We start from the raw sequence: 24,446 nt of genomic DNA, 5'->3' as shown, positions 1-24,446 counted from the left end.
AAGCAATGGTGCGTCGCGCTTGCGCTGGGATGAAGCATTGCCCTACTTTTAAAAAGTAAGATGAAATGGGTAGGGTACCAAATGCCCCTTCCCAAGTCAGTCCCTCTCTTTGCTCCTGCTTCTCTGCACCACTTGTTCTCCCACATTCTGGGGTCCAAACCAACCAAGGCCCTCGTATTCAAATGATATCACACTGCCACAACAAGAACTAAACAGGGCTGCTCAGATTCCTATTGAAGATTACTCAGTGGAGCTTACTCCCAGGAAAGTGTTCTCGGGGATTGCACAGTGCAGGAAGAGGGGAGAGTGTTGCATTGTCTGCCTAGTCAATGCCGGACACAGGAAAGAGGGAGACTTCCCACCAGGAACCCCTGCAGGTTGGGAGGAGAACTGGGGCATGCAAAAGACAGTCTTTGGGGTGTTTTTGATGTAAGTGGCGTATCTGTCAGAGGGACATGGAGGGGCCAACATGGGGGGAGTGAAATCACCCCCACACCCCTCCCACAGAGAGGTGCCCCCGCCCAGTGATCCCCCCTCCGCCGGCTGGGACCACCACTGACCTCCTCCACCAGCTGAAGGGGCAGCCTGGTGGGGCCAGGAACCACCAGGCGCCCCTTGACCCGGCTCATCCCCGCCAGGCCAGGCCCGGCCCAGCTCTGCCAAGCTGCCCGGGTCCATCACTGCCCTCCTTCTCCAGCTGAGGTAAGTGCGGGGGGGGGGGTGCCCCGGGCAGGTGTTGCCATTTTCTCCCGGTACGCCTCTGAATGTAATGCCTAACCAAGCTCTGAACAGTGTTGAAGCACATGATGTTTCAATTGCTATTTTGGCTCAGTGACTTGTGCGTTTACTCAAACTTATTCTGGGATGATCAAGTTATGGGAGGGAGATCCTAATCCTTGACTTGCATACACTTTTCAGTATACTGTGCCATTTTGGAGAAGGTTGAAAAAAATGAATGAGGAAAAGAGACATTTTTCAGTCTGTAAACTGCAACTGAAGTGGAGGATGAGACTGTAAAAAAATTAAAAACACTGCAGTTCTCCTAGAAATGGTCTCCACGCTGTAATAAATAGGAGTGCTGTTCTGGTGATGCATGGTGCTATTAAATCATCAAAGGGGTAGCATTCTTATGATGAATTGGAGTAATATGTCCCATGAACGACAGTGTACTGCTAATGGATCATCATGCCAAGGGCTGAAAGCTGTGCATACATCAAGCAGTTGTCATGAAAGGGACAGCTACTCTGTGATGCATCACTTTTTAAACATGAATCCAAGTTATGCATGGAGTCTGGATATCAGTTTTAATGTACCCCTTTAATGGGGCAAAAAAAAACCCCCACCAGCGCTTTAACTTAATTGCTTATCTCTTTCTCTACTCCATCTTGCCTTGACTGCTGTAGTTGTAGAGTTTCCTCTGGCTGGTTTCTGCTGGTCCTTGACTTCTTTTCATCCTCAAAGATATAATTGTTATGCTGAGAACTGACCTTTGTGACATCCAGGAGACCTCTATGTCCAAAGGACCACCTGGTCCAGGGGTCTGCAACCTGCGGCTCTCCAGATGTTCATGGACTACAATTCCTTTGGCCAGGGTGGCAGGGGCTGATGGAAATTGTAATCCATGAACATCTGGAGAGCCGCAGGTTGCAGACCCCTGGTCCCTTTGCTGACTATGCAGCAGGCTCTCAAAAGGAGAGACCAGCTACCATACCAGGATCTTCTCCATAGCCTGGACAAAGGCCTAGCCAAGAGGGTTGGATCTTCTCTTCTGATTCAACACAACTTTCACAACATTAGTTTCCCCTCTTATCTAGTTGTGATGTTTCCCAGCGCCTCCTCCATGTAATGCTTCTGTAGGGAGGCCATCCTGGACTGCCCCAGGCTAGTCTGATCTCATCAAATCTCAGAAGCTGAGCAGGGTCGACCCTGGTTAGTATTTGGATGGGAGACCTCCAAGGAATATCACGATCGCAATGCAGAAGTACTTTATATACTTGCGTATAAGTCTCCTTTTTCAGCACATTTTTGTGCTAAAAAGCCCCCCCCCCCGATTTATACGCGAGTGAGGGTCCCACTTAATTCTTGTGTGGCATTCCCCCTCTCCCGTCTTTGCTCTCTCCTGTCTTCTCTGCCTTCCCCCTTTCAGCTGCTTTCTCTGCTTCTGCTTCACTCTCCTCTGCCTTCTTCTCTGCCTCCCCCCCTTTCAGCTGCTTTCTCAGCCTTCTTCTCTGCTTCTCTCTCCTCTGCCTTCTTCTCTGTCTTCCCCCTTTCAGCCACTTTCTCTGCCTCTGCCTTCTTCTTGGCGGCAGCCGGCCCCTGGCTCTCAGTGGGTGACAGCCAGTTGACCTGGGTGAGCTGGACAAGCTGCCGGATGGAGAGGTTGGTGGCAGAGACCTTGGGGTTGGTGAGATGGGGGGTCAGTGGCAGAGACCCCCAATAGCCTCCTCAATCAGATCTATCTTTTATTTTTGAAATTTACCAGTAGCTGCTGCATTTCCCACCCTAGACTTATACTCGAGTCAATAAGTTTTCCCAGTTTTCTGTGGTAAAATTAGGTACCTTGACTTATGTTCGGATCGACTTACACACGAGTATATACGGTAAACAGTGGCAAACCACCTCTGAACGTCTCTTGCCTTGAAAACTCGTCAGAACTCAGCTGCAACTTTTTTGGCACAACAAAGAACTTCTATAATTTAATGCTGGTACAATTACTGGACTACGGCCATCATGAGGGCATTGAAAGCGTTGCAGTCTTTTTAGTGCAAGTGCTTAAGATACATGACTTGTCACCTTAATGATACCCATCTCTATCTCGTGTTTGTTCTGTGTCTGATTTTAAAGCCCTTTTATATTTCTCTACTTAATGCCCAATAAAGGTGGTGTTGGTTGTTTGTTGGTTTGTTTGTTTGCTTGCTTGCTTGTTTGTTTGTTTTTGGGCACAAAAAAAGGTAGGGGACTGACTGTGTGGCTGAAACTTGGGAGTGTCCTATAGGCCATCTGCCCATGCTGCTGCTCTCATCCCCTTTTTCAGACTCTCCCAATGCCCAATTTGATAGTGCTGCCATGTGTATCATGCCCACACAATGTCCTTATGTAAACATTAGAGAAAGTGTAGGCAAGGTGCATGTTTTCAGCGGCAGGCTGCTAGCGAAGACAAGCCCCCACGATGCCATCTTTTATATGCCTGCAAACCTGACTGTGTGGCAACACTGTGAACATGAACCAGCACCTTTGCAGGGGATTTTCTGTATTATTTTCTTTCCCCTTCAAAAACGCGGAGACGTTCTTGGCTTTTTATGACATGCTGCGGTTGTCGGTGAACTGTCTCAATTAACTGTCTAACCCCTTGGTGGCGAACCTTTGGCACTCCAGATGTTATGGACTACAATTCCCATCAGCCCCTTCCAACATGGCCAATTGGCCATGTTGGAAGGGGCTGATGGGAATTGTAGTCCATAACATCTGGAGTGCCAAAGGTTCGCCACCACTGGTCTAACCCATTGATCAAATGCTGAACAACACTAACATGCATATCCTTAATCCTTTTTGTCTAGCTTCTGAAAATAATCTGCTAAATAAGCGTCTGAAGCTCGACTATGAAGAAATCACTCCGTGCCTCAAAGAAGTAACGTTGGTCTGGGAAAAAATGTTGAGCGTGCCAGGAAGATCAAAAACAAAGTTTGACGTGGAAAAAATACATTCTGCTATCGGAAAAGGTGAGTGCATCGAAGCATTCAGGGAATGTATTCGTGTAGTTATTATAAACTCAGCTACTGGAATTTACTGAACCAGGTTTACTGGTTTAATTAACTGGGTGAGTTGACTTTATCAATCTGACTTCCCATCATAAGTCAATGACAACTGCTGAGTCCTCCGAATTTGGAGGATCTCATTGAGGTAAATGAACCAGTTTTTCATTATGCAGGATGTTGAAACAGTCCTGGGTTTTACAGACTTCTGAGGTAGACTGCAGCGCGCTTTTTAAAAATCTGTATGGCCTTGTCTCACGACAAGGCCATGAATGTATAGTTCTCTGTAAATTTCAGGTGAAGATAACATCCAACAGGGGGTAACTAAACATCTTCTGATAGAGTGCATTGAACCTATTCAGAACTTTTCAGACCAGAAAAGAGATCTCAGGGTCCCATCCCTGCCAAGAAGTTGGTTTTCTTGGTTGAGCAGCAGTGGCGTAGGAGGTTAAGCAGCAGTGGCGTAGGAGGTTAAGAGCTCGTGTATCTAATCTGGAGGAACCGGGTTTGATTCCCAGCTCTGCCGCCTGAGCTGTGGAGGCTTCTCTGGGGAATTCAGATTAGCCTGTGCACTCCCACACACACCAGCTGGGTGACCTTGGGCTAGTCACAGCTTTTCGGAGCTCTCTCAGCCCCACCTACCTCACAGGGTGTTTGTTGTGAGGGGGGAAGGGCAAGGAGATTGTAAGCCCCTTTGAGTCTCCTACAGGAGAGAAAGGGGGAATATAAATCCAAACTTTTCTTCTTTCTTTCTTTCTTTCTTTCTTTCTTTCTTTCTTTCTTTCTTTCTTTCTTTCTTTCTTTCTTTCTTTCCCCCTTCATCACCCGCCACCTGTGCATACCAAATGTCCACAGCTGCCTAGGCAGGCCTGCTCCCCAGTTTGAGAACCTTGGCTTCTGTAGGTAATTTTGAGTACATAAAGGTGCAGATTCTCATTTGGGAGCTTTACAAATACACACATCTGTTTTTTTTCTTTGTTCCTGTCTTCTTCAACCAGGAGTTCCTCGGCATCACCGGGGTGAGATCTGGAAGTTTTTGGCAGAGCAGTACCAGCTGAAGCATCAGTTTGCAAATAAACAGCAACCCAAGGACATGCCTTACAAGGAACTCCTGAAACAGTTAACCTCCCAGCAGCATGCCATACTGATTGATCTAGGTGAGCCTGCTGGGATTTTTGCTCTGAAATGGGAATCAGAATGTAGTGTTTTGTTTAAGGGGGCGAGGGGCCTCTGCTCTGAAGGACATCTTGAATTTAATGTAGACTTCTTCTCAAAGGAACAGCTTCTGTGGCATTCTCACACGCACACATGAAACTGCCTTTTAGTAAATCAGTACATTAGGCCGTCAACATCAGTCCTGTCTACTCAGATTGGCAGTCACTCTCCAGGATCTGAGGCAGAAGAGGTCTTCCCCTTTACCTCCTTTTAACTGGAGATGTGGGGGGTTGAACCTGGCACCTTCTGTATGCAAAGCAAGTGCTCTCCCACTAAGCTGCAGTCCGATGGGCATATCAGCATTTGGGAACAGTGTTGAAGGCTCACAGCATTTCACATATCACTACATGGAGTCCTCGACGCCTGAATTTTCATTGTTCAAATTAAAAACTAAACAAAAAGAGAAAGTGGGAAAATCTTTTCACTGCAGAGGAAATGTTTGAGAACATCTGCTGGGATGATAGACAGATACTAGACAGTATCTTCTGATAGCTGATTGCCCCACAAGAATTAGATTGAACAGTTCTTCTGATTTCAGAAGATACATGGGAGATACAGACTAAATTTTCCTTAAACAAAAGGTATGTGTTGATTTCCACCAATTCCCCCTTCCAGCTGCAGACCTAACATTTGCCTCTTCTGCTATTTCCTGCTGATTGCATGTACCCCACAGGCAGAATTTTCAGAAGATCAGTGGGCTACAGCAAGAGAGGGCAAAGCAGAAACATTCTGTCCTGTTGTCAGAAGTCCCTTGCATGAACAGAAGGTTTCATCTTGATCCCACACATTAATATGTCTGAATGTGTATCTTCTTATGTTTCTGGCTATATAAATGCATGTGAGTTTGTGCGCGTAAATGTACATTTTAGAAGGATATATGACTGGGTTGGCAAAGTCCAGGTTGGCAAAGAACTATTTCTACTCGTCTGCCCGTCCTCTATATCAGTAATGTTATTTTTTTTCTTTGAGAGGCAAAGATTGGCAGTCACCATTGTGTCTTACTTTGTACAGTGCCTGTGTATTTTTTATTAATAGCACTTTCTAATAAGCAACATTTCATCATGTAGCATTTGCCAGTTGTTTAAACCTTGCTAGCCACTAAGGCTCTTAAAAGTGTTTATGTTCTATCAAACACACAGGAAAGCCTAAAAATAGTCTAGAGCAGGGGTCTGCAACCCGCAGTTCTCCAGATGTTCATGAACTACAATTCCCATCAGCCCCCTGGCCATGCTGGCAGGGACTGGTGGGATTTGTAGTCATGAACATCTGGAGAGCCGCAGGTTGCAGACCCCTGGTCTAGAGCCCATTGACAATGAATGTTTGAACAGTAGACTAAATTCTGTGTGTATGTTGTGTGCCATCAAGTCACTTCGATCTTATGGTGACTCTATAAATTAATGACCTCCAAAATGTCCTACCATTAATAGCCTTGCTCAGGCCCTGCAAACTAAAGTCTTGTGTTTGTCTTTATTGAGTGAATCCAATGTCCTTTCGTCATGTGACTAAAATAATGTTGTCCTTTTAGTCTGTAAAGCAAGTTAGGCTTGATTTGATCTACAGGCCACTTATTTCTCCATGGTATTTATCGAACTCTTCTCCAACACCCCATTTCAAGATAATCAACTTTCTTCCTGTCAACTTTCTTCACTGTCCAACTTTCATACATACTAGTAATGGGGAAGCAATACATCCTAACCCTTAAGAGTCTTTTCTAGCTCCTTCATGGCTGCCCTTCCTAGTCTGCTCACCCTGTATGTCAATAATTTTAATTATCACCTTCTAATTTCTTGGTTGCAATCTTGCTGTTGGTTGGTGATGGAACTAAGGAACAGAAAATCTTTAACAATTTCAATTTCTTCCTAGTCAGCCTTAAAGTCGTGTAATTCCTCGGTAGCCACTACTTTTGTCTTCTCAATCCTGTTTTGGTACTTTCTGCTTTAATCTTCATCAGTAAATTCCAAGCGCTGTTAATAGAAGAACCCAAGGTCACCCAACAGACTTCATGTGAAGGAGCAGGAAACAAATCTGGTTCACCAGATAAGCGACCACTGGGAACCAAACCCAGATATCCAGATTAGAGTCTACCACTCCTAACCACTACATCATGCTGTTGGTTTGCAGACTGAAAAGAAATCCAGAATTTGGAAGCCATTATAAAGGAAGATAAAAAAAGAAAAAAAATGGAGTTTCTTGACATTTGCAAAAATAATTTGTAACCAAATACCAAAACATCATATTGAACCTGACAAACACATCCAAACACTCCTCTGAAAAGGACATAAAACTTAAGCATCATGAGAACATTTGAAGTTTTGAAATGTGAAGTTTAAGTTTATGTTAAGCATAATTTTGTCCAGAATTTAGTAAGCAGGAGTTAAAGGAAGTTTATTTTCCACTGTGTTCTCGTGTGCATTGGGATTTTATTTCAGATGTAGCCTAAATCCATAGACCAGTGGAAAAACTTAAAAAAAAAACCTAGAAGATGATACTATTAGGAGCTGAATGGATATATTTCTATGGGATGTGATATTGGATCATGTCTCCTTTCTGCAAATGTGGTACATTTTAAGTTAATAATGGCTGACTTCTTAAATAGTTCCTCCACTCACCCCAGTCCTATGCTTGAAATGTATTGGGAACTGATTCTCTTCTCCCTTATAGGCTGCTTGAAGAAGAGAGTTGCCTCTGGGCCTTTCCCCACTCTCTTTGATCCCCCCCTATGCCGAGCGCTGCTCTTAGCGCTCGCCCAAGCACGGGGTCATCAAAAGGCGCCCTTAAGAAGAGCGCCAGGGATGCTGCGCGCTGAGGGGGCGCGACAGCGGCAGCGTTGCGGCGGCTGCGCTGTCGCCACCCCTGTCGTGGGGAGTGCCGGGGGACCCCGCGCTACTCTCCTGAAGTAGCGCAGGGCTTAAGGTAAGTGGGGAAAGGCCCTCTGATAGTTTGTAAAATGCCTTTCGCGGCTGAGTTAGTACAACCAGCTTCCACACAGGCAGGGCCCTAGCAATATGCCCTTCCCCATCCCTGCTCCTTGTTTGGACCTAGTACATGGAGTCTAATAACCAACTTAGCAAACTGCAGTATTGCTGACAGTGAAATTATGTTCCTCATCCCTCTAGTGAGAAGCATCTTTTAGAAAATCCCAAACCAGAGTGCTATTCCCCACTCCTGCCTCCCAGCAAAGAAATTCAGAACTGCTTTCCGTCTTCCTTAATACAGCTTTTTCAGTCTGGATTTCTTTTCCCCATTCTAGTTAGTCTGTGTTTTCAAAGTGGCTCTTTTTGTGCCAGGCAGGTGGCCCTGCCAAACAGGAGCCTTTGAATCAAACTGTTCATTGGAACAATTCCTATTTTGGGCAGAGAGGTTGCTGCAGGGCTGCCCTTCCAGTTAGGAAGCAAAGCACGCTGCATCTGTAGCTCCCTGCCAGCCTGGGCAGCAAGCGGCCAGTCCCAGAGATCAAACACAGCCTCCCTTGCCTGGAATGCATACAGTGCTAATCTGTGCAGGAAGACCTGGCTTTGCCAAGCGCCTTGATAATATCTGGCAAGGCAGCGTACCACCCCATGGATGCAGTGTTTGAGAATGGGAAGGGTGAGGTACCATTTATCAAGAGTAAGCCTTTCAAGAGATTTCACTGCCAAGGGAAGGAACGTAAGAATAGCCTTTCTTCTAAAATATGCTTTGGTTTTGGAAAGAAGAAAGATGTGACTCTTTCTCTGCAAGGGCCATACTACATAAGTCTTTAGGACGCTTTCACACTTGCTAAATAATGCACTTTCAATGCACTGTAACCATTGTTTGCAAGTGGATTTTGCCGGTTCACATAGTAAAATCCAGCTGCAAAGTGCATTGAAGGTGCATTATTTGGCATGTGTGAGAGCGCCCAGCCAGATTCCCTCCATTCCTACAGCTCCTTAAACATTTGTTGCTGCTTGTATGCATTTTTTGTGCTAGTTGTTGGTGACAGCTGTCTCTAAACAAAGCTCTCATTTAGAAATTCAAAATGCGAGCTTGATAGATTTATTTGGACAGTGGTAGCCTATAAATCGTATACCAAGACTAAAATAAAATGTCACCATATCCTTTGCTAATGGAGCTCCTTTTGATCAAACCTCCAATTTTTAGCTATATTTCTGCTGTTGGAATATTCCTCGCCCACCCCTGTCAATAGAGACAAAAAGACAACCATGTACCAGGCTGATATTAGACCTAGAAGGAATGGGGGTGGGGTGTTTATAAAGTAGCACAGGAAGTTGAATGGCTAATGGGCATCTCCTCACTCACCCACATACTGTGGTCTCTGCTCAAATTGGAATTATATACAGCTTCTGTGTTGCATGATGAATGGCTGAGAAGACCCATTAATGGATCTCCCAATATCATGTCTGGGTTGGCCTTCAGTCTCCTGAAGACTCCATTTTGCATTTTGCCTTGCCAAATGTACAAATCTGTCAGGACCATATGACAGCAGAAGGGACTGGCAACGTTCTTTGGTCTGATCTCCAGTACTTCTATTGGAGAGAAATTGGCGGGCAACTCCCTTCTCTTCCTGCACTATGCAGCTAGGTCTTGGCTACACAAAAGTTCCCAAAATCATCTCTTTCCCGTTTCTTTCCGGTTTTAGCTTCTGAGTTACATTAACCATGAGTCCATCTCCACAATCAGAGGATCAAATTGGGCCCAGCTATCATAAGTGAAAGTGAAGAATGCTTTGGGGAAGGGTGTGTGTGTGTCTTAACTTCCAATTCTAAATTGACTTCCAATTGTTTTGCTCCAATCTGTGAGCCTCCCTGGCCACAGGTATTTTTCTTCCTCTCTCTCTTTTTTAAAATAATTTTTATTGTATCATTTGAATTTTACAGTTTATAATAATATCATTCTTCATACATTTTCAAACAATACATTTTCCCCCTTTTCTCCCTCCCCCCGTTACATCTTCTTCATAGTTTTATCACACAAACAGCAGTAAGTTCATTCTCTGTAGCCTCTTCTCCCTTATTTCTTCATTGACTCGAGCTTCTTTCATCCAGTCCACGTATATTGTCCATATCTTCCAAATTTCTTTCTGTTTATCTTGCCACGTCTTATTTTTGGTTAATATATCGAAAATATCAAGTGTCACTTGTTCCCAGATACATTCCAGCCATTTCTGAAGTGTCAATTTTTTCTTTTCTTTCCAGCCCAAAGCTATTGTTGCATGGGCTTCGTTAATCATTATTTTATACATATAACTATATTTTTATCCACCCTTTTATCCTCCATTACACCCATGAGCATTAAGTCATTATTTAAATCAATAATTATCTTCACCAGTTTCTCGATATATAATAATACAATTGTCCAAAATTTTTTTACTTTGGCACATTCTATCCACATATGGCTATAATATGCTTCTTGGTCTCCACAGTGCCAGCATTTGGAACTAAGTCCTTTTATCATATATGCTAGTTGTTTTGATGTTCTATACCATTTTAATATCACTTTTCTTTATACTGTTAGCATCTGAGTTAAGCTGTTACAGGAGAAGAAGAACTTCTATCTTCACTTCTGCACATTCTATCCACATATGACTATAATATGCCTCTTGGTCTCCACAGTGCCAGCATTTGGAACTAAGTCCTTTTATTTTCTTCCTCTCTCTGACCCTTTCTCCCTTGCCTCCCCTTCCCTGTCCTTATCAAATGAGGAATCTCTCTTTTTCTGTCTGTGTCCTCACCTCTGGGGGAAACTTGGGTTATCAGGTCATTCTGGCCACTGGTGGGGGATGGGGGAGCAGAGTTGCCCAATCGAGGTTGGGAAACCCCTGGAGATTTTGGGGCAGAGCCTCGAGAAGACAGGGACCTCAGTGGGTTACAATGTCATAGAGTCTACACCCCAAAGCATTGATTTTGTCCAGGGGAACTGATCTGTGTAATCTGGAGTAATTCCAGGGTAATTTTGGCTCAGACATACCTCCAGACTGAGGTCATGTGTTAACAATCAGATGCTTCTGTTTAACAAAATGTCAAGTCCTAGTAAGTTCTTGCCATTTCTCCAGGACGATGTGGCGTCTGTATCTTTGGACTGCCTGTCTTTGCGATGCTAAGCATTAGCTGTTCTTCCCTGGCTACTTTTACTTTCCACTGTATTGCTTTCTTGAGGTTTGTGAGCTTCAGAGATTCCCGAGCAGAGAGATAAGGCAGATGGCCTCTGTCTGGGAAGCAGTGGTGGGATCCAAAAATTTTAGTAACAGGTTCCCATGGTGGTGGGATTCAAACAGTGGCGTAGCACCAATGGGGCTGGGTGGGGCACAACAGGGGCGTGGCCAGGCATTCCAGAGGCGGGGCATTAATAATTTCTCTGTTACTGTAAAAAACTCTTACTGTTAAAAAAAGTTCCTAATGTCCAGCTGGTATCTTTCTGTCCATAATTTAAACTCATTATAGCAAGTCCTATCGTCTACTGCCAACAGAAACAACTACTTCTCCTCTAATTGACTGCCTGACAAATACTTAATACTTTCAAATACTTAATTTTGTTTCTAGAAATCAAAAGAAGGATACTTTCCTTAAACAAGGAACTTTACCATATTTCTAAAACATGTTTTTAAAACAGCTCAACAGGGAGAATTATCCCGTTTTCTACCTTCACTAACACGCCACATAGGAAACAACAGGACTTTATGATTTTTGGACCTAATGGAATTTCTAACGGAAAAGCAGACCCAATTAGTAACCCCCTCTCGGCACACACAAATAATTAGTAACCCACACTCGGGAACTGGTGAGAACCTGCTGGATCCCACCTCTACTTGCAAGGCTTTGAAAATTGCTAAGGAAGGAACAGGGTGCTTAGCGGGTTGGAAGAAACAGAGCTGCATATCTTAGGGGAATCTGCGCACCACCTGCAGTCTTATCAAAAGATCATTACCGTGTAACCTAACTGAGATCCATCTTTTAATAAATGGATTTCGATATCAATTGAGTCTAAGTATTGGATGGACCGGGGACACAGCAAGAAGGTACAGGTTGTTTATATGTAGAGTGCAAGGTTTGTATTTAAAGCAATGCATCAAAAGCAGCAAAGGATTATGGCCCTGCAGTATCTTCAATGAAGCAGTTGAGATGTATTTATTCGCCTGACATCATGGCGCACCTGCTTTTGATTGCGGTGGTTTGCATTCCTAATCTTGTTTCTGTTTTCTCAGGGCGCACTTTTCCAACCCATCCCTATTTCTCAGCCCAGCTCGGAGCGGGGCAGCTGTCACTCTACAATATCCTGAAGGCCTATTCCCTCCTGGATTCAGAAGTCGGTTACTGCCAGGGCCTGAGCTTTGTGGCAGGGGTGCTGTTGCTTCATATGGCTGAAGAAGAGGCTTTCAAGATGCTGAAGTTTCTCATGTTTGACATAGGCCTTAGGAAACAGTACCGACCCGACATGACCATTTTACAGGTGAGGAACCTGAGAATTTAAAAGGAAGCAAATTTTAGTTCGGTTGTTTTCCACCGCATGATAACAGATAGAATAAACGTGTGCGATTTTACGTGTGCTTTTAAGGTTTAATGGGACAGGTACAAAATAGGGCATGGTCCAGTGGTGGGATCCAAAAATTTTAACAACAGGTTCCAATGGTGGTGGGATTCAAACAGTGGCGCCATCGCACACACGCACCTCCAGTCCCTGTTGGGCAGGGAGGTTGCTTTAGCAACCCCTTCTTGGCACTCAGAAAAAATTAGTAACCACTTCTAGAGAAGTGGTGAGAACTGGTTGGATCCCACCTCTGGCATGGTCGCTTACAAAAGTGATTTGACTTCAAGCCACTCTTCTTGAAAATCTCTTCTTTGTAATGCTCCAAATGCTTCATTAAAGTATTCCATGAAGCTGAGGTTGTACTCATGATATACCTCCTCCCCTGCAAGAAAGATAGGTTTGGACATACAGTGGAACCTCGGTTTTCATTGCCTTTGGTTTTCATCAATTTCGGTTTTCATCGATTTTTTCAGTGAAAAATTTGTCTCGGTTTTCATTGATTGGCCTCGGTTTTCAACGATTTGCAGTAAGGTGCAGGGGTTTGTGGAGAAAAATGACCCAGACAAAGCTGTTGCAGGCCGTGTCTGCAACTTGTTTAATGACAATGTCTTGCCCCATTTCAGACAAATCTTAAAGAGGCGTCAGAAACAGACCTCTTTGTACAGCTTTTTGGTGCGACATTGCTCCACTGGCTCTGAAGCTGGTCCTAGTGTTATTGTTTGTTACTGTTTTCAGCGTTAAACACTATGTTTATTCACCAAAAATGTGTTTTTGGTATGTTTTTTGGAGTGCCTAGAACGGATTAATTGGATTTACATTGATTCCTATGGAAAAGTTTGCCTCGGTTTTCATCAGTTTCGGTTTTCATCAATTCTTTTCGGACGGATTACCAACGAAAACCGAGGTTCCATTGTATAATATCCCGTTATCAGTTTTCTCTTTTCTTCTGCCCTGGGTGACAGCACTCATTTGCAAATATGAATACTGTGGAAATGCTGTGGAAATATGAATGCTGTGGAAATGACTTTCCTAAATTGAGTTCCACTGAAGGTGACCAGTTGTCTGTCCAAAGAATGTGTGGAGATTTAGATGATAATGAGTCGCTTGGCAATTCTTCAGTGACATTGTATTACAGACTCTGATTTTGTTTGTGTTTTTTATGGCCCTCCACATTTTCTACAGCTAAGTTGGAGACCACTTAAAAGGCTTCTGAATTAAAGCTCATCTACTTGAACATGACTGTATTGAAGGCGTGGGGTGTAAAAGTGAACTGGCCATGACTTGTAACATCTTGAATGTTCCCTGTCCTCTCTCTTTCTCTTTGTTCGGTTCTTATTGACTGACCAAAAGATGCCTTGTGAACCAACCATGACCAGCAAACTACGGCATGGATGTAACTTTGCATTCCCATTTCATCTGGGTTTCCCCCCCTCATTTTACTTGCAGATCCAGATGTATCAACTTTCTCGGCTCCTTCATGATTACCACAGAGACCTCTACAATCATTTTGAAGCGTATGAAATTGGACCTAGTCTGTATGCCGCCCCATGGTTTCTTACTATGTTTGCTTCTCAATTTCCTCTAGGATTTGTGGCCAGAGTGTTTGGTGAGTCTCTCTTGTGATCAGGGATAACATAGAATCCTATATGATAACTGCTTGTCAGTTGCTGTTTAGTTTATTTGCCATAAAGGGGTTTCCCCTTTTCCTTTATAAGAAAATCAGCTAATAAAAGGAGACAAGTAGTTCTCACAGAGTCAGATTATAGTAAATGCAGATTTTTGCTTCCATGTATCAGATGTTTCTAGTGCATCTGCTGACTGAAGAAGTAGTTTATTTGGCTGGTTAATTTTATTTAACACTCTTTGAATTCTGTCCATAAATTGGTCAGTCATTTAGCTGATTTTTTTAAAGTACATATGGCTTAATGGATACAATTAGCCTATAGCTTTAACTATGATCTTTTTTTTGTTTTGGAAAAAGCCATATTAGTAACGTATCATATGCAATGTAAAAATTTTATTAGTGACAAACACATTTTACTTTTTGAAAACCTTTTCTTTCAACAGTTCTAGGGCAGACCGTAAACTCATTCCTAGGGATGTTCAGGGTGGTAACAGGTTGATCCTCAGTCTGTTTGTCTCAGAGAGCTTGTTCTGCTTTTGAAACATTCAGTTACTTCACCATTTTAAGTAGAGCAGTCATATTGTGAATAAAATAGGTGTTTCAGTAAAAAAAAATGGGGGAGGGGTGATAAAATAGAACATGCAGAATGCTTGTTTCTATGGCCATTTCGCCACTGGGAAATTAAAGTCAGATACAACCAGGTTTCAAAAGAAACGGCACCTTTTCATCGCAGTTTCACCCTCGCCACTGCAGCAAGTGTGTGATGAGGACATCGATATCTGTCACGGTTTCAAACAGTGCAACAATCCCCACGATGGTGCGATTGAACGCACGATCTGCTCAGCGGCTCTTTCTTCCTCGTCCTGATTGGTTGTTGCGCTGTAGCTAAGCTATGTTTATGCGCAGCTTCGGCGGAAAAATAAATCTAGATTCAACCCCCGAACCTCCCCACCAATCTGGATTCGGCGCGTGTTTTTTTAAAAGGCTGATATAAGAAATTAAATGGAAATTTGGGGGGAGTTTTTAAGTCGCAAATGACTCGCAAAGGCCAGCAGCTGACGCAGAAAAAGTTTAGAGACTCAGCAACACATAAAATATATTGTATAATATCAACATATTTTATCTTTTAATACCATAAATATACAAAATTTCTGTTTTAACCGTTAAAAGAAACGGAAAAGAAAAAAATCAGTTATTCTCTCTGGTACGAAGGGAGAGATTTTATGCGGATTTCCAGTTCGTGGGGGTGCCACGCCACTAAGCGCAATAATGTAGAAGGGATGGCTGTAAAATTGACATGAAAGAAGAATTAGCTGTTGCTTAAAACAAGGAGTTATGGGTAGGCAGGAATGTGGTTTAACAATGTATTTAAAAAGTGATATCCTTTATGGCAATCTGTCCGCTGAAATCTTTTCTTGTGCCCATCTTTTCTGGCACCCACGGCAAGGTGCCCGCAGACATCTTTGCTGGCCCTCACGGAGTGTTTTTAGAAAGCGGTTAGGCTAAGTGAGGCTTGTGCCCAACGAGACTTCTATTTGGCCACTAAAGATTTGTTTGGCCGTGCAGATTTTTAAAAAACATTGCTTTGACAGCAGTTGTAACCACAGCACAAGGATCTTCACTGTGTGGCTGAAAGGAAGCTGCAGCAGCTGGCTCCGCCTCCTGTGACATTCGTTTTGTGGTAACCATTTTGTGCTGCGTCCACCACACTGTCCCAGAATTCCAAATGTGTCCACAGGCTCAAAGGAGATAAGGACTCCTGCTTTATGGACTCAATAATGTGTATTCAACAAAAATCATTCTAGTTTGGATGGTCTTTTGTGGGGGGTTGTGGGGGGAGTGAAACTTGCTATAATGAGGGGAAATTTTGACAAAACTGCATATTTTGAGCCAAATAGTCAATGGAATTTGATGGCCACCCTAATCTTCCTCTAAATCTGCTGATTTCACAGAATAAACTGCTTAGTTATGGAATCATGTCAGTGTTTCAAGCGTACTGGATTGAGATTACATCTCAGCATTCCTTTTCTTAGGCATGCATAATAAAAGGCGACAGTTTTTGGCGGTACTTATCAATGTACTGCCTGAATGCCAGTAAACTAAAACATATGTTATTTGAATATATACCACACTTTGTGTTTAGGAACATCTTGCCAAACTTGGGGGGGGGGGGGGGGGGTTCCTAGATTTTAATGTGTTTTCCCCATTTTGTTGTTTTCTCACTGTTCTGTTTCCTAAAGGACTTGCTTTATCTGATAAAGTAGATTCTGGCTCATGGAAATTTATGCCATATTTTCTAATCTTTGAAGGACCACAAGTCTTGTTGCTCCTTTCACTGGACAACAGGTTTCTTGGGGACTAAAGATGCATTGTTTTGGTCCTGGCTAATTCAGCAAATCAACTAATCTATAGAGTCTTTCCATCAGCTGACTACATAGTGTGTTCTGTCCTCACAGTCCATCAAGGAATGAAGTTCAGCATGCAATAAAACGCACTGCTTATCCTAATTCTTCTAACAATGGGGTAGGGGGCACCCCCTATGAGGGTCCATAACTTTACCCCCACTGAACCAAACTTTACCAAACTTGGGTGACACCATTAGAACAGTCTCCGGATGATACCCTGAAATTGTGGTGCCACTAGTTTTAAAAATGCGCCTGCAAACCAAACCACAACAAAACACAAAAGGCCCGAATACCTTGTATTTGGATTCGTTCATAATCGGGCAGGACATATTTGGCCGATTTTGGCCCAAATATGCCTGAATGAGTGCAGAATCAGGCTGGATCCAGGATACCTCTGCCTCCCATAGTGGTCTTTTTTGGTTGCTGCCACAACTGTGCTTCAGCATCCCAAAGGTGCCTGAAGGAACAAAAGGGTTAGGGATGCCTGGTGTAGAGCTTTAAAGCGTTTAAAGAACTTCCCAGACATTGGGTTGGATCCCACCTCAGTTTTCCTAGGCTGGAGGGACGTGATTCTTGCCAATTCCCCTTTCACAGAATTCCAAACCACCTCCTGCAATGTTGACCTTGAAGGAGAGGGGATTCCCCCAAGGATATTTTTGGAGAGAAATAAGTAATCATTCACCTCCCTTCCCATAGAAATCAATGAGAAATAAAAACCATAGTCTTGGTAGTACTTACAATACCCCTGGAAAGTAGGAAACTCTCGTTGTTTCCTTGTTGAACAGGTGAAGTTGTTGTCTGCTGTCTTCTGACCTTGGTCCATCAAGGTCAGAATTGTCTACTCAGACTGGCAGTGGCTGTTCAGAGTCTCAGACAGAGGTCTCTCCTATCATCTTCTACCTGATCCTTCTGTCTGGAGATGCTAAGGATTGTACTTGGAACCTTCTACATGCCATGTAGATGTTCTGCCACTGTTCTTGGACATGGAGGACTGAAGCTCAGACAATAGTGGCTGGAGGCAGCTGAGGGAGGTTAGGGCTAGGACTGCCCTGACTCCCAGGTTCTCTCCTGTGCTATGCTGCTTGGGGCTCTCTATAATACCTATATGCCATGTAATAGTACCATCAGTTGAAAATTGGTGGTGTGGGCTATAGGGACTAGATTGAGTGCTGAACTTCCAAAAGCTCTCAACTTTTCTCCTCTCCTTCTGTGAACTTTCAGCACCCTTGAATCGATAGTCATATGACGGCCCTGCGCAACAAAAATGTATTATTTTAAAAACTCTTATTTGTTCAGTAGTAGAAGAAACTTGGAGGAAACAGTGTTTTCTCTGTTCCAAGATTGTAGGTAATTTAATTTGATTTTTTTAAAAATCCCAAAGTGTTCTTGTCTTGCTGACATTTATTTGGACGTCTGCATTGCGCGGCTGCTGTCTTGCTGCCCATTTGCAGTAAGCCATTGGACTGGATTTGCTCTTGGAACAATTGGCCTTTTGTTTAACTGTTGGGTGTTTCGTATTAGGAGCAAAGCAAGTGGTCCAACTGCATACTAATCTGACATCTTTTCCCAGTGAGATCTCTTGCCTATGCGTTGCTCTTCTCGGCTGTGCGCCTAAGCATTGCCCTTCGCAGGATCTCTCACACTCTCTGCAATTTTAATATTTTTGGAGCATTTGCTTTCCAAAGCGTTTGTGGAAACTAATTTTGTCCACTGAAAACATAAACATCAGGCATGTTCCTTTCTAACAGATGGCAAATTGTTTAAGAATGGGTTGGCTTGAGCAGTTGATTGTTGTCAGCACATCTGGCAAAAGTTGTAAATAGCATGAAAGCAATGTTTCAGACAGATGTTCATTTCTTTCAGCTAGATTACGACAGTGCACTCAAGATGGGGCCGCCCTTAAAGCTCAGAGTCTATCGCACAACCATAGTTCATTATTACATATGAACTAGCAAACTGGCTTGTGCTTGACCTCTAAACCTAGGCCCCTTCCGCACACGCAGAATAATGCGTTTTCAAACCACTTTCACAACTGTTTGCAAGTGGATTTTGCTATTCCGCACAGCTTCAAAGAGCATTGAAAGCAGTTTGAAAGTGCATTATTCTGCATGTGCGGAAGGAGCCCTAGATTCCTAACAGGAGTTTGTTCCCAAATCCTGGTTTTTCCAAGCCATTGCTTGTCGGTTCAGAAGTAATGGCAAACTGCAGCTGAGTGACGAAAAACTTTCAAGGCTCATTTGCATAGCAACACAGTGGATTGGCATTTTTGTGGACCTAGCCATATCTCAGAAATCAGCAGCAGGTATTAGTGTGACCTGCTGCTATGAAATGTGTGTTAGTATTGTACATGAATGTCCTTCCCTTCTCACATGGAACTCATAATAGAGTATAGGGCCAGGGTGTCCAATTCTGGCCCTCCAGATGTTCATGGACTACGAAATCCTATCTGGCAGGAGCTGATGTTCATAGTCCATGAACATCTGGAGGGCCAGAGTTGGACTCCTTGGTAGAGGAAGAAGAGTTTGGATTTATACCCCACCTTTCTGTCTCAAGGTAGTTCACAAGCTCCTTTCCCTTCCTCTCCCCACAACAGACATTTTGTGAGGTAGGTGGGGCTGAGAGAGTTATGAAAGAACTGTGACTAACCCAAGGTCACCCAGCAGGAATGTAGGAGTGCGGAAACACATCTGGTTCACCAGATAAGCCTCTGCCGCTCAGGTGGAGGAGTGGGGAATTAAACCAGGTTCTCCAGATTAGAATCCACCTGCTCTTAACCACTACACCACGCTGGCTCTTGATTACCCCATTTTGTCCCCTCAACAAACCTGTGAGGAAGGCTATCCTAAGAGAAAACGAGGCTGGCCCAGGTGACATAGTGAACTATATCTCTGAGCAGAGTTTTCAGCTCAGGTCTCCCAGGTCCAAACAGTGGCGTAGGAGGTTAAGAGCTCGTGTATCTAATCTGGAAGAACCGGGTTTGATTCTCCGCTCTGCCGCCTGAGCTGTGGAGGCTTATCTGGGGAATTCAGATTAGCCTGTACACTCCCACACACGCCACCTGGGTGACCTTAGGCTAGTCACAGCTTCTCGGAGCTCTCTCAGCCCCACCTACCTCACAGGGTGTTTGTTGTGAGGGGGGAAGGGCAAGGAGATTGTAAGCCCCTTTGAGTCTCCTGCAGGAGAGAAAGGGGGGATATAAATCCAAACTCTTCTTCTTCTTCTTCTTCTTCTTCTTCTTCTTCTTCTTCTTCTTATACTTTATCTGCTGGCTGAGAGAAAAGCTGCCCTGCAGAAACATACAAGTAGTACCAATTGGCCTGGTTAAGTTTAATAAGATTTTTACAATCACATAACTTTTGTTCCCTTTTCCCTGTTTCCCTCCCCCGCCCACCTTCTGCTTTTCAGACATGCTGTTTCTCCAAGGATCAGAAGTCATATTTAAAGTGGCTTTGAGCCTTCTGGGCAGCCACAAGCCCTTGATTCTGCAGCACGAAAGCCTGGAAGCGATAGTCGATTTCATTAAATGTACTCTTCCAAACCTGGGCTTGGTACAGATGGAAAAGACCATTAACCAGGTATTCTCAAGAAAGATTAGCTTATAAAGTTGTGAGCAGTCTATTAATGTCCCAACGGAAAGAAAGGGATGCTCATATTTCTTTCTCCGAACTGGAGTGTGAAGATTTGGAAAGTACCTAATCCTAAAACAGATTATTTTTAGATTCTGGCAAGAATAATTATCCCTAACTTGGATGGCCCTGGCTAGCCTGATCTTGTCAGTTCCTAGAAACTCAGCAGGGTTGGTTCTGGTTAGCACTTGGATGGGAGGCCACCACGGAAGTCCTGGGTCGCTACTGGCAATGCAAGGTACCTCTGAATGTCCCTTCCTATATATGCACATTTATGATGACCAGATTGAATTCCTTTCCATCATCTGTTCTTTCTGGAGAATTTCTTGCTATTTCATATTCGAAAGGACTCTGCATATTTGAAGGAAATATGCCAGATTCTATTTCCCACATACTGTTGGACTGCCAACTTCAAACTGATCTGCGAGAGAAACTAATTACCCCACTAAGACAAGTTCAAAAGTAAAAAGAAGCAACTTTCCTTACTCTTATCAGTTAAAGACCCAGACTCTACCAACGTTGTTGCTAAATCTCTTTCACTGGTATTAAAAACCAAGGCTTGTCAAAAACTGGAACAAAATGGCTGAGCTGTGCAACTACAAATCCCCTTTTTATTATTATTGATTTAAGTGTTCAGCAAATTTTAATCTATGTTTGTATGCCAAAAAAAGGTATCTGAAGTCATTTCCCCACTTACCATGACCTCCCTTTGCTGCGCGCTACTCTCAGCACGCGTCATTTCTGGCGCGCTCCCGGGCTTCCCCACGACCCCGTGCTCTGCGCGGGGTCATCAAAAGGCGCCATTTTGAGGAGCGCCAAGAATGATGCACGCTGAGGGGGCGCGAGAGCGGCAGCGTCGGGGCAGCTGCATTGTCTCCGCCCCTGTAGTGGGGAGTGCCGGGGGACCCCGCGCTACTTGGCGACAGTAGCGCACAGCAGATGGTAAGTGGGAAAACAACCTGAATGTCTCCTGCCTTACAAGCCCTTACAGGATGGCCCATAGGTCAGCTGCGACCTGACATCACCACATGTAAACACGCACACGCGCAAGAATCATGAACATTAAATCTTTGGGTAATATTGCAATGCGATTTCCTACTGTCTTTTTTTTTACTGTGTTTTGTTGAACACTGGAAATGCTTTTCATGCGTGAACCTCAGTCATATATCTTGTGCGCAGGAACCAAGGTTAAAAAGCTCTCATAAGTGAAATTCCTTGATCTTTTTTAAAAAAAGATACTCTTCCATTTTAAATACTTAACAGGTATTTGAGATGGACATCTCCAAACAGCTGCAAGCCTATGAAGTTGAATATCACGTACTTCAGGATGAACTGATAGATTCGTCCCTCGATGACAATCAGAGGATGGATAAATTAGAAAAGGCAAACAGCAGTTTACGTAAACAAAATTTTGACCTCCTTGAAGAGCTACAGGTATAGATTTTGTATTTTTCTTTCTTGTCTGCTCTATCTGGTATGTTTTTCTTTTGCCCTTTCCCCCAAGCTGCATGGGCTGCAGACTTCCCACATCAATTTCAGCCTTCCAACAGCCCTGTGAGGTAGGTTACGCTGAGAAGTGAGTGAAATTTCTCCTAAACAGTGTACATTCAGTGTTAGGTTACAAGCTGGTGATACAAGCTTATTCATCAGTTTATTTACAGCTAGAACTATCCACATTGTGTATGTTTTTTTATAGTTTGAGAACATAAGTATAACTGGAGAAGCCTTCATGTACATTTAACAGGAAACCAGTTGCCATAGGTTTTCAGTCTTCTCAAGTAAGGAGAAGATGCCCACTGAAGAAGAGTTTTGATTTATACCCCACCTTTCTCTCCTGTGAGGAGACTAAAAGTGGTTTACAAACTCCTTTCCCTTCCACTCCCCACAACAGAGATGTGATGCGAGTGGGGCTGAGAGAGTTCTGAGGGGACTGTTTCTACCCCAGAGTCACCCAGCAGGGATGTCGGAGTTGCCTTCTTCAGTCTAATGAAAATGGGTATACTTACCTATTTGTTGGTCATCCTCTGACTAGATCAGGGGTAGGGAACCTGTGGCTCGAGAGCCGCATGCGGCTCTTCTGCCCTTGCACTGTGGCTCCACGAGCCAAGCCGCCAGCCCCATCCTTGCCCGCCCTGCAGGCAGCAGGGCGGGCGCACCAACTGCCCATGGTCAGCTGGGCCGTGCCGCGGGCTTCCCTTCTTGCCTGCCCCATTGGAGTGGGGCGGGTGTTTTCCCGGCAGCCGGCGAGGCCGAGCCACCGGCTTCATCCTTGCCCGCCCTTCAGGCAGCAGGGCGGGCGCATCCATGCGCTTCTCAGAATGAGCGGAGTAAAAGGTAAAAAAAGCCCAATATATACAGTGTTATCTTTATTTTAAATGTCAAAAATTATTTGCGGCTCCAAGTGTTTTCTTTTCCCGTGGAAAACGGGTCCAAATGGCTCTTTGAGTGTTAAAGGTTCCCTACTCCTGGACTAGATTGTCATCCTAAGAACATCTTATGTAGTAGTTAAGTGTGTCAGTCTACTGGGTTTGAATCCCCGTGCTGTCATGTTGGGTCAGTTGCGAACTCTCAGTCTAAGCTACCACACGGGGTGTTGTGAGGATAAAATGGAGGAGAGGAGAACAATGTAAGCTGCCTTGTGTCCCCACTGGGGAGAATCCTTGTTGAAAATACCCTCTCGTGCTGTGGATGCTCACTGGGTGACCTTGGACCAAACACATACTCCCAGCCTCACCTACCTCACAGGGTTGTTATGAGGATAAAATGAAAGATAGGAGAATGATGTAAGCCACTCTGTGTCCCATCAGAGACAAGCAGGGTTCAAATGTATTGAAGGCTTTCACGGCCGGATTCAACTGGTTGTGGTGGGTTTTCCAGGCTGTGTGGCCGTGGTCTGGTAGATCTTGTGCCTAACATTTCACCTGCATCTGTGGCTGGCATCTTCAGAGGTGTATCACAGAGAAAAGTCTGTTTTGCACTGTGTCTAGTGCGTTTGCTGTGAGAAATACATTGAACGCCTCTTTGGGGAGGAAATGTTCCAACAGACTCGGAAAATGGAGACACTCCGGATCAAGAAAGCACACCTGCTATGCTCTTTAACCTTTCTTCTGCTGTGCAGAGACACCAAAACCATTCCAGCCTTTCTCACAGCAAACTCACTAGACACAGTGTGAACAGACTTTTCTCTGTGATACACCTCTGAAGATGCCAGCCACAGATGTAGATGAAATGTTAGGAACAAGATCTGCCAGACCACGGCCACACAGCCCGGAAAACCCACCACAAGTGTGCGACCGCACTTGGAGTACTGTGTCCATTTCTGGTCGCCGCATCTCAAAAAGGATATTGAGGAGATAGAAAAAGTGCAGAGAAGGGCAACGAGGATGATTGAGGGACTGGAGCACCTTCCCTATGAGGAGAGGCTGCAGCGTTTGGGACTCTTTAGTTTGGAGAGGAGACTACTGAGGGGGGATATGATTGAAGTCTATAAAATTATGCATGGGGTAGAAAATGTTGACAGAGAGAAATTTTTCTCTCTTTCTCACAATACTAGTGTAAGGAATTCCATAGAAGCAGAAATAAAAGGCTTTTTGGGTGTAAAAGTCCGTTTATTAAGACATCTTAGAAAGCTCACATACACGTAGTGGCAGGAATGACTCTTCCCGCCAGAGGCACAGGTTATAACACCATTCACCCCATCCCCCCTTCACCAACATTCCCAAGGGAACGGAGTCCCTCATCTGGCATAAAGATAATGTCTCGCCCGAAGAAGCTGGCTGGCCCATCGCCGAGGGCTGTGGAATGCACTCAAGGTTACTTCACCATCAACACCATTGAATCCTATACACTCTGCCTCCCCTAAAGAAGACCCCTTCCCCCCAGGTTTATGTCACGGAAAGGCGCGGTGGAAAGCAGAAATAAGAATTAGAGCTTCAATATTCTCGGAACCAAACCCGACAGTTATGCAGAGGAATATCCCACCCGAGGGGCTAAATATTACCGGCGTTTTCGCGATTAAAGCGGAAGTCCAGGATAAGCGTCAATTTAAGTAGTGCTTGTGACCATCAATAATAGTCGATTTAGGGGGCCTCTCCGGTAGTGCGTGCCGAACATCGGAAGCGGGAGCCTCCTTGAGCAAGCTGGAATGGAAGACAGGATGGATGTTACTACTAAAGGGTGCGGCAAATCTAAAAGCAGAGGCAGGTGACATCATTAATGCTTTAGTAATCGAAAAAGGTCCCACAAATCTCACCCTGCCAGAAGTTTGGAATATTTATGCACGTCTCTGAGGTTTTTTGTAGATAAATACACTTAAGAG

At 44.2% G+C, this 24,446-nt stretch overlaps 1 protein-coding gene across 6 annotated transcripts in view; it reads left to right on the top strand.

Annotated features, from left to right (window-relative positions):
* TBC1D1 (TBC1 domain family member 1) overlaps window positions 1-24,446 on the top strand; it is a 134,290-nt gene that overhangs the window by 102,765 nt on the left and 7,079 nt on the right. For all 6 annotated transcript variants that reach the window (XM_048509575.1, XM_048509580.1, XM_048509579.1 and 3 more), the window contains 6 exons: window positions 3,558-3,719; window positions 4,751-4,909; window positions 12,151-12,395; window positions 13,920-14,079; window positions 19,908-20,077; window positions 21,392-21,562. In XM_048509575.1, the coding sequence (XP_048365532.1) occupies window positions 3,558-3,719; window positions 4,751-4,909; window positions 12,151-12,395; window positions 13,920-14,079; window positions 19,908-20,077; window positions 21,392-21,562 (1,067 nt within the window). The remainder of the gene's footprint in view (window positions 1-3,557; window positions 3,720-4,750; window positions 4,910-12,150; window positions 12,396-13,919; window positions 14,080-19,907; window positions 20,078-21,391; window positions 21,563-24,446) is intronic.

This window comes from Sphaerodactylus townsendi, linkage group LG10 (genome assembly GCF_021028975.2).
Source record: "Sphaerodactylus townsendi isolate TG3544 linkage group LG10, MPM_Stown_v2.3, whole genome shotgun sequence".
NCBI lineage: Eukaryota > Metazoa > Chordata > Lepidosauria > Squamata > Sphaerodactylidae > Sphaerodactylus > Sphaerodactylus townsendi.
This window is presented reverse-complemented; position numbering and strand designations above follow the sequence as displayed.